The sequence below is a fragment of the Bos taurus genome, chromosome Y (assembly GCF_002263795.3).
Source record: "Bos taurus isolate L1 Dominette 01449 registration number 42190680 breed Hereford chromosome Y, ARS-UCD2.0, whole genome shotgun sequence".
Classification (NCBI taxonomy): domain Eukaryota; kingdom Metazoa; phylum Chordata; class Mammalia; order Artiodactyla; family Bovidae; genus Bos; species Bos taurus.
In genome coordinates this window covers 29838525-29849399 of record NC_082638.1, presented here as the reverse complement: position 1 = coordinate 29849399, position 10875 = coordinate 29838525, and the positions used below count along the sequence as shown (strand labels likewise).

Here is a 10875-nt window from a genome sequence, read left to right as displayed (position 1 = left end):
ATCCAAAAGTCCACAAGCAATCAATGTTGGAGAGGATGTGGAGAAAAGGGAACCCTCTTACACTGTTGCTGGGAATGCAAAGTAGTACAGCCACTATGGAGAACAGTGTGGAGATTCCTTAAAAAACTGGAAATAGAACTGCCTTATAATCCAGCAATCCCACTGCTGGGCATACACACTGAGAAAACCAGAATTGAAAGAGACACGTGTACCCCAATGTTCATCGCAGCACTGTTTCTAGTAGCCAGGACATGGAAGCAACCTAGATGTCCATCAGCAGATGAATGAATGAGAAAGCTGTGGTGCATATATACAATGGAGTGTTACTCAGCCATTAAAAAGAATAAATTTCAATCAGTTCTAATGAGGTGGATGAAACTGGAACCTATTATACAGAGTGAAGTAAGCCAGAAAGAAAAACACCAATACAGTATACTAACACATATATATGGAATTTAAAAGATGGTAACAATAACTCTGTATATGAGACAGCAAAAGAGACACTGATGTATAGAACAGTCTTTTGGACTCTTGGGAGAGGTAGAGGGTGAGATGATTTGGTAGAATGACATTGAAGCATGTATAATATCATGTATGAACGAGTCACCAGTTCAGGTTCGATGCACGATACTGGATGTTTGGGGCTGGTGTGCTGGGACGACCCAGAGGGATGGTATGGGGAGGGAGGAGGGAGGAGGTTTCAGGATGGGGAACACATGTATACCTGTGGCGGATTCATGTTGATGTATGGCAAAACCAGGACAATATTGTAAAGTTAAAAAATCAAATAAAAAATAATAAAATAAAATACACACAAAACAATAAAAAAAGTAATTTTAAACAGTGAGGCTAGAAAAGACAGAATCTAAGGATAATAGTCAAGTGATAGAGAATAATAATGATTTAGCCATTAGTCAAATTCAAGGGTCTTTAGTTCCTCCTCAAGGGCCATCAATAACATCCTGAGCATTATCCTATGAACAGTTTTAGAGATGCCAAAGCCCCAGCCAGGCTGAAAGTTAAGTACAGAGACCACAGAGTAGTTGAAACCAGACAGTTAAAAGATTTTATTGCAGAGGCCAGTAGACCAATTTTGCTTGGGTAACAGTACTGAATATGAAAAATGTGTGTATAAAAGGGTGATAAATCACTTGTATTTCAGAAACCAAGTAGATTTATTGATGTGATTTTTCTGTGTAAAAATTCTTTAGGAATGAGATTTTGCATGCTTCATGGTTTTGGTTACTATTTCTGTAAGCAGGCTGTATTTTTAAGTTGATGCTGAAGTAAACCCTAGCTGAACATCACCTTTCAATGTCTAGGAGACCAGTGATTTTGTGATGTCACAGCTACCCTTTGATTGCTAGGAGACAAGTGATTTTGTGATGTCACAGCCTTTTGACTTTGAGGACCTCTGCGATGGTCTAGAGAGTTTCTCTCTGTTGGCCAGCCAAGCAATTTTTGAAGTAGTGGTCAGTAAAATCAGACAAATGAGAAAAGGATCTGAAGAAAGATTTCTCTGAGATGGCACATATACCTTCAGAAATTCAAGATGGGCCTCCTAAGGATGAATCAACTGATTCAGAAACCTCCATTAGATCTTTGTATGATTATACACTTACTAGGGACTCAGTTTTGAGATCTATGATTGAAGAATATGCTTTTCAGGCTTTGTCTGAGGATCTTGTGATAAAAAGGCCATGCTACAAATATTCTGTATCTGAAACAGATGAGGTGACTAATTTTTTTTCACTCACCTTTCCACAAAAACTTTGGAATATAGTTGAAAGTGATCAGTTTGAATCTATTTGGTGGGATGAGAGAGGCACATGTATAGTGATCCACGAAGAACTCTTTAAGAAAGAAGTCTTGGAAAGAAAGGCACCTTTCAGAATATTTGAAACCAAGAGTATGAAGAGTTTAATTCGACAGCTTAACCTTTATGGATTTAGTAAAAAGCGACAAACTTTTCAAAGATCTGCTTCACTACCTGTCTTTCTGGAAGAAGAAAACAACATCTCTCTTTTGAGTAAGGTATTCCAACATTTTCACTTATTGGCAATATGTAAGATGAAATCATGTGACCTAGAAAGCACATTTACATATGTAGCTAAAACCGAATTTAAACTTGAGCTAACAAATCGTTAAAAAGTTTTATTTTTTGAAGTTGAGAACAGCTGGATATGTTAAAATATTGGATGTTTGACAAACTTTCCTAGCACTGTGAAACCAGATATAAGTCCTGAAGCAACTTAAAGTGGTATTTACTGTATATATAAAATATATTTTTCATTGAGGATCGTATTCTTTCTAACATGTTACCTGTTAAACTACTAATGGAGGTGTTTTATTTGATGCTATTTAGTTGGTTTCATTAAAGGAATACATTTTTATAACTTAGCTTTGCTTGTCAGTTTTACCTTGGTTTATAAAGAAACTAAATAATGTAATCCTTTGATTTTAGTTACAGACCTACTATAATCCAAATTTCAAAAGAGGTCATCCTCAACTTTTATTAAGAGTGCAAAGAAGAGTTGGGATTAATAATGTGTCTCAAATATCTTCATTAGTGCAAGATAACAAGAAGCATGTTAAAGCAAGTGTCAACGAAGATGATCGTAACTCTGAATTTATTCCAGAAATTAGTAGAGAGAGCGCATTTTCAGCCTCCACAAGTTTACCTGTGCCTTTCATACAAAAGCCTCATACCATCCAGATTGTCACTAATACAAATGCCCTATCTCCATGTGACTTACCTAACCACCCATCACCAATATCGGTTAGACAAACAGAACAGATTTTGGTAAATCAACCTGCTGTTTTAAAAAAGTTGAGCATTTTTAATTGGCATTCACATAGCAGCTACACTCAAGTAAATGGCCCCATTGAGGACTTTGCTACTACAACTACATCTACTTCTCAGAACCACATTGTATCCCCATTACAGAGCACTTATTCTGGACTGATGGTGGAGCCTTCTAAATTTCCAGTCAGGCATAGCAATATGTCAGGCCATGACAATCCTTTTCCTAACCTGCAAGAGACAGGCAACTCGTGGTTCTCAGTGCCAACAAGCACTTACACATCTGCTTCCTCTCTTTCAAGTCAACTCATTAACAATCACCATTATATGGAAACCATGCTAATTAAAACTGACCTATCAAATACGTGTCAGATTATGGAGCCTAAGGAAGATTGAACGTTACTTTGGGAGATGTCAACAAATACCTACCATTCCTGCATTTGAACAATAAATTTACATGTTCATCTTCATAGTTTCATTTTCAATTTTTAAACAAAGAAGAGAAAATGAGGCTTTAGTTCATTGGTTTACTATTTTACTGCATGGTATTCCAAACTCTTCAGTTCAAGAAAGCATTCGTTATGCATCCTAGGTAAATGACACCTGATATAATATTTGTAAGCAAGAAAATGAGAAGCAAGGGAAAAGAGGTAATGGATGTAAAGTGATTTCTGAAATCATCCCTGCTGAAATGAAGGGGTGTCTAAATTAGGATGGTATGGGTGAAGAAAGAGATGCAAATAAAATTAGATAAATAAAAATACACAGTATGATCTTCAGCACATTCACATATTATATTCTATTAGTTACTGGTAGAGTCTTAAAGATTAGACAGCAGATTGTTTTCATTATAGAAATTAATTTTGTCCCTGAAAATATAGATATTGTAGTACATCCAAAATCATGATCACAATTATACCATCACTGTGATAGAAAAGATAGCATGATATAATCAGTGACTGGCCCATGGTCAGCACACGTTAGGTACTTTACAAGTGGTATTCTATAGGGTCATTTTTGCGCTGCTGTCCTTAAGGTACGTCTTCATTTCCTGACACCAAGATTCCACCCTATAATTTCAAATGCAGGTTTAGATGTTGCTTATCTGTCCCCATAGAGACAGAATAAATTCCTGGTCATTACTGCAGCACATCAGCATGGTTACAAAGTTCTTGGAAGACATGATATCTGTTTTCTTTAGTCATTTCATTATCTTTCTCTTCTGAAGCTACAATCACAAATTATTTTCAGTCATGCTAAGCCCTCGGAGAGGGCAATGACACCACGCTCCAGTACTCTTGCCTGGAAAATCCTATGGTCAGAGGAGCCAGGTAGGCTGCAGTCCATGGGGTCGCTAAGAGTTGGATACGACTCAGCGACTTCACTTTCACTTTTCACTTTCATGCATTGGAGAAGAAAATGGCAACCCACTCCAGTGTTCTTGCCTGGAGAATCCCAGGGATGTGGGGGCCTGTTGGGCTGCCGTCTATGGGGTCGCCTAGAGTCAAACACAGCTGAAGTGACTTACCTAACCTTACCTTACCTTATGCTAAGCCCCTTCTAACAACTTTGTCTCAACTATTTCTTGCGGTTGGAAGGAACTACTGTTTGCCCTTCTATGAAGGAGAGTACAGATATCTTCAATGTGTTTTGGGTCTACCCTCTTTATGTATCTTTCACAACAGCTGAAACATAGAGCCTGAAAATGACACATTTTAAGTGCTTACTGAATTATCAATAAAGAAATGTAATAACCAATCAAATGCTCTACACATTACTCAACAACATTCTATAACCTGCACTACTATCATAATTCACCTTTCCTATTGACTGAGAAAATTTTCCAAGTTGATAAATATTTATTTTATTTACATGGATGTAAGAATTCTCAGGAGGCATGTATTCTGATGTTTGGAAGAATATTCCACGTTTTGATGTGACTTTTTGTGTGTGTGTCGTTTTGTTGTGTCAGTCAAAGTCTTTGGCATAGTCAAATAAGAGTAGCTGCTTTCCTGGAGTTCTCTTGCCTTTTGGAGGACCCAATGGGTGTTGACAATTGAATCTCGGGTTCCTCTGCCCTTTATAAATCCAGCTTGAACATCTGGGAGCTCATGGTTCACATTCTGTTGAAGCCTGGCTTGGGGAATTCTGAGCAGTTCTGGGCAAGTGTGTCAGACATGTGCAATTAAGTGGTAGTTTGGACATTCTTTGGCTTGCCTTTCTTTGTGGTTGGAATGAAAACTGACCATTTCCAGTCCTCTGGCCACTGCTGAGTCTCCCAAATTTGCTGGCATATGGAGGGCAGCACATTCATATCATCATCTTTTAGAATTTGAAATATCTCAACTGAATTCCATCACCTCCACAAGCTTTGTTTGTCGTTATGCTTCCTAAGTCCCACTAGACTTCACATTCCAGGACATCGGGTCCTCAGGTGAACGATCACACCATCGTGCTTAACTGGGTCATGAAGATCTTTTGTGCACATTTCATCCATGTATTCTTCCCACCTCTTCTTAATAGTTTCTGTTTTGGCTACATCCATACCATTTCTGTCCTTTATTGTGCCCATGATTGCATGACATTTTCCCTTGGTATCTGTGATTTTCTTGAAGAGATCAGTAGACTTTCCAGTTCTATTGATTTGCTTTATTTATTGACATTGATAACTGAGGGTGGTTTTACCTCTCCTTGCAATTCTTTGGGGATCTTCATCCAAATGTGTAAAATTTTCTTTTCTTTTCTTTTTATGTGCTATCCAGATTTATTATTATATAAATACAGATTGAGAGGAAGCAGTTAACATTTATTTTCTATTTGAACACATGTTCCAAATTGATTAAAACAATGAATCAAAATATTTTGCATTTTAAAATAAAATAAAAACATTTATAGGTGTTGCAAAATTGTCCTTTAACACGGCTGGCAGGAAGAATGATGAAAACATTCCAGAAATAGTGTCAATAGTTACACAACACTGTGAATGTTCATTTTTCCCCTCTAAGGTTTGCTTTATTTTATTTTATTTTTTAATTTTACAATATCATATTAGTTTTGCCATATATCAAAATGAATCTTCCACAGGTATACATGTGTTCCCCATCCTGAAACCTCCTCCCTCCTCCATCCCCATACCATCCCTCTGGGTCATCCCAGTGCACCAGCCCCAAGCATCCAGTATTGTGCATGGAACCTGGACTGGTGACTCATTTCATATATGATATTATACATGTTTCAATGCCATTCTCCCAAATCATCCCACCCTCTCCCTCTCCCACAGAGTCCAAAAGACAGTTATATACATCTGTGTCTCTTTTGCTCTCTCCTCTCAGTGAACTCCGGGAATTGGTGATGGACAGAGAGGCCTGCCATGCTGCAATTCATGGGGTCACAAAGAGTCGGACACGACTGAGTGACTGATCTGATCTGATCTGATACAGGGTTATTGTTTTCTTTTTCCCCTTTTTGTTTAGCTTCGCTCCTCTTCTCAGCTCTTTGTGAGGCCTCGTAACTTTACCATTTTTCATTTCTTTTTCATGTGGATGGTCTTGATCACTTTTTCCTATACGATATCACTAACCTCCATCCATAGGTCTTCAGGCACTCATCTGTCAGATAGAATCCCCTGCATCTATTTATCAATTCCACTGTCTAATCATAAGGGTTTTGATTTTACATGTGTAAAATATATTATTCCCTATTTCTTATAGGGAAATCTTCACCCAGATTTTTATCAAAGAAATACAGAAAACTCTATATGGTATTCAGGATATACATGAAATATAGCTGTTTGATGTTTGCGGTTTAGCTCAGATCTTAATTTCTGAATGACGGGAAATTCTCTTTCATGTGTACAAATCTGGAAAATGTTTCACATGTGAACAATTGAGAATTCATATTTCATATGAGAACATTTCTCCCCAGATTGTCAAATGGGAAATACACAGAATTCCGAATCTCATATCAGAATACCTTCCAAACATTCTTGATGAAAAGATAGAGAATTTCAGAGCCCAAGCATGAAAATCTGTGGGAAAATTCTATATTTCTTGTAGGAAAATTAACACAGGTTTTTCAAATGTGAAATAGACAGTATTCAATATTTCATGAAGGAAAGACCTCACAAATATTTTCAAATGACAAATATGAAAAAATTCATGTTTCATGTGACCATGTGTGGATATGTGAAACAGACATTTTTGTATTTCCTGTCAAAGAATCTGCATCCATATTTTCATAACTCTAATGTAAAAAAATTCCACATTTTCTGCAGAATATTTCGTGTCCGTACATTCATGTATGATGTACAGAGAATTCGTACTTTACGTTGGAAAATCTTTCTCCAGATTTGTATATGTGAATAATGGAGAATTTCATGTTTCAAACCCTGAAATCTTTATCTAGGTTTTCATATGTGAAACTGAGAATTTCATCTTTTATGTAGGACTCTCATTTCAGATGTCTATATTTGAAACAGATAATACTTTCATCAAGAGGCGCCTTAATTATTATATTTCTTCTGTCATTTTGGTGTTGTCACTGGGATAACTAAGGTTATTCATATCTCCCACATAAATTCGGTTTCTAATTTGAGATTCATCTAGATTTTTATTTTTTCATGGTGTTCTCTGCACAGAAGTTAAATAATCAGGACAACAATATATAGCTTTGACTTGTTCCTTTCCCAATTTTGAATTAGTTCATTGTCCCCTGTCCAATTCTAACTGCTGCACCTTTACTAGCACACACGATTCCCAGGAGACATATAAGGTATTCTTGTATTCTTATCTCTAAGAATTTTACAAAATTATGTTTCTTTCTTTCTTTCTTTCTTTTTTTTGGTTTGTGTGTGATCCACAGTGTTCAAGTCATTAGCAGAGACAGTTAAGCAGATATAGATGATTGTATGCTATCTCCTTGCTTATTCTGTGATACAAACATCAATTCATGTGTACCTCTTATAATTAAATAACTAACTACACATTCCTGTTTTTTTGTTTTTTTTCAATTTTATTTTTTGGTCATTGCTGTCGTTTTCTCTCTTTTTTCAAGTAGTCAAGTACCAACTGGTAATTTCCTATGAACTTGCCATCTTATTATACAATAATTAAATTATGCCCATGGAAGTCTCACCTTTGATATCTACTGAATGGAATTGCGCTTTGAGATCTGAAGTTAGACATTTGTACGCTGGGAAAATGTCAGGAACGTTCAAAAAATAGCTAGAGATATTCAAGTGCTGCCTTTTTGAGCCCAATTTTGCTATTATATTTTATGTGGAAAGTTCTGCGTTTCTTCATGCTGATGACAATTCCTCATTAAGAGAAATTTCCAAGGGGGAAAGAAAAAAAGACAACACAATATGCTTGATTGCATATTGAAAGTCAAAGTAGTACCAGTTACGTGTGTACGTAAGCAATGTCCCATCAAACAGATTGATTCATGGCAACTAATGTTTCATGTTTTTCTGTCAAGGAAAAAATAATAATTGAGCTTTCCAGGAAAAACTGAGAAGTTCCAAGAAGGCAGAAATGTAGGCAGATGTGAAATGCAACTCTCTCAATAAATGGATCACAAATAATACTTCTGCAAGGACAATAGTTCTCCCACAGCATCAAATAGCAGAAGACCCTGCTCACCAGAGTGTCCCATGTGGGTTCCAGACATACCTGAGTGAAAAGGAATTAAGAAGGGATTTAGAGGGATCCTGGGAGAGGACTGCTGTTGACTATGTGGAAATGGCCTGATGGAGCAGGTACAAGTCATTGTGTAGCAGGGAATACCTTTTGAGAATTCCCAAACTGCCAAAGCGACTGTACTGTGTCACACTCAGGAGGCAGAGATACCTTGGTAGCGCCTCACCTTCCCACCCGTTAACACCTACTATAAGGCAATAGAGAAAGACCAGCAGAAGTACCACTCATGCTCCTGCAAACACAGGCTAGAAAAGGATCCCATTCAGGCAAAACCTCTTCTGCCTATGGCTGCTGGCTCCTATTCATAACTAGCACCACCATGTTTCCAGAATTCCAAGCAGCTGTACCTTAACCTTCTGTGCTCATCATGGCAGACCCCAGTGCACCACAAGTGTCTCAAGTCAGACACATTTGGTGACCACATGTGAGGAAGGATGAAATTTACACCTGAGGCCCAGGGACAGAGCCATTAAGAGAGAGGATTAGGAATCTTCCATCCAGTTGTGCATGCTGCAGATTAAATACACAGGATTAATGATGCAGACCCTGTGTCTATGGATTACATCCAAAGCTGAGAAGAGGTCGAAAAAAAAAAAAAAAAATGCCCAGGCTCAGGCAGCTATAAGAACGCACAGGAATTATAGCAGTTTTGAGTCTGAGGTGCCCTTAGAGATATCCAGAATCCAGTTCTCTCCATCTTTGGAGAACTTCCCAAAGAGGTGTAATTGTCCTCTGGCCCATGTTGAGCACTAGGACACTCACAGATGAGACACAAGGAAATATGTATTATTCTTTTGATGCATTGAATTGTTGTGTTGTTTGTGCACTATTTTTCTCAGTTGTATGCTTCTTTGTTACTACACATTGATTTGATCTTGAAGATTATTTCAACTATATTTTTATTTTTTGTATAGCTATTTCTACTTTTACTTTGGTTTCCTATTTTCTGTGCCTTTAACTGCTGTTGCATCACTTCATTCTTTAACATGGGTATGCATTTCTATATTAACTGTGGTTTTCTGTTATTCTGTGGGGGCTGTCCTGCTCTTCTTGTCAGATTTGCTTTCTTTATTTTTCAGTTGGCACTCTACTCTGGTGGTGTTTTTTGCCTTGAGATTTACTTGATTGGCTCTCATTATGAATCTGTTGTCTTCTCTGTAGTGTTTATTGCTTGTGGCACCTTTTACTTATTTATTTACCATTTATCTATGTTACTTTTTTAATCTCCTCAATCTATCACTATGGTATTGTAGTTCTCTGGGCATAAGTTGGGCCTGATATTTTCTGCTGTCATCATCTGAGAGGGTAACAGGCAGGAAGGCTGGGGTCTCCAAATGAAGGATTTGGCCTGAAAGTATCAGACATTTTTATCTCTCTTAAGTAGCAGGAGGAAACAAACTAGCAATATTTTTTTTTTTCTGTCTTTATACAAATTTAAAAGGAGGTTTCTCTTAAAATGTTATATTGCCAGAATGACACCTGGTTTCATCTGAAGTTAACTATTCTCAAACCTTGAGATAACCAATGCATTTTTCTTATGGAAATGTTTGTCTTAAACTATGCTAATGTATTATGCTTTTACCCTAAACTCTGTTCTTAAGTCAGTTCCTCCTAATGGCTCAGAACCTACTTGACAAACCAGTATGTCATACTCAGATAGTATTTCCCTAATCTATGTAAATGAATCATTGTATGGTAATCTATCCTTCTTCAGGACAATCATTTTATGGCCCGGGATGAATCATCTGATGCCAAGATTATCCCAAAATGCATCTTATGTGTGAGGGGGCCTGGTACCACTCTGAGTTTTAAAACATTCCTTTCTTTCATTAACAGACTACTAGTGACTATATAATATCCAGCTGAAGACTAGCAGGAGGGTACTCTTTCTGCCCCATTCTGATGCCTATATGAGAAGTTTTCTCTATCTCATTGATATTTTAATAAAATTTTATTATACAAAGCTCTGAGTGATCCAGCCTTATCTCTGGCCCCAGATTGAATTCCTCTCCTCTGGAGGCCAAGAATCCCAGCTCTTTGCATTCCATTACAACCTTTCACACTGAGACCAGGATCATGGGACACTAGAGAATTCCTGTCTACACTGATTATTAACTGGTGACAGTCTCGTTGAAGGCCTCTTTCTTAATCTCAGATGTACAGCACCCAACTGCCTACACAACCCAGGGCTGATGCCTCACACTACACAACAAGCAAGACAGAAAAACGCAACCAATCTTCAGCAAATAGACTGCCTAATGTCAGACTAATTCTATAGACATCTACAAATGACATGAACAGATATGGTATCACCATTAGAGACGGAAGACTCAACTGCAGATTCAAGAACATAGTTGTCAGTCTCTCCAACTGCAA

At 37.4% G+C, this 10875-nt stretch overlaps 1 protein-coding gene across 1 annotated transcript; it reads left to right on the top strand.

Moving 5' to 3' along the window:
• The first annotated feature begins 1524 nt into the window (after nucleotides 1-1524).
• Nucleotides 1525-3273, top strand: LOC132344677 (heat shock transcription factor, Y-linked-like). Its single transcript, XM_059884317.1, has 2 exons — nucleotides 1525-2034; nucleotides 2465-3273. Exons 1-2 carry the CDS (start codon nucleotides 1525-1527, stop codon nucleotides 3197-3199), a joined length of 1245 nt encoding a protein of 414 aa, XP_059740300.1. The 3' UTR covers nucleotides 3200-3273.
• The last annotated feature ends 7602 nt before the right edge of the window (nucleotides 3274-10875 follow it).

Coding starts and splice junctions, on each gene's coding strand:
- LOC132344677 (XM_059884317.1), top strand. CDS start 1,525: ATGGCACATATACCTTCAGAAATTCAAGATGGGCCTCCTAAGGATGAA. Junction 2,035..2,464: donor ACATCTCTCTTTTGAGTAAG/GTATTCCAACAT, acceptor CTTTGATTTTAG/TTACAGACCTACTATAATCC.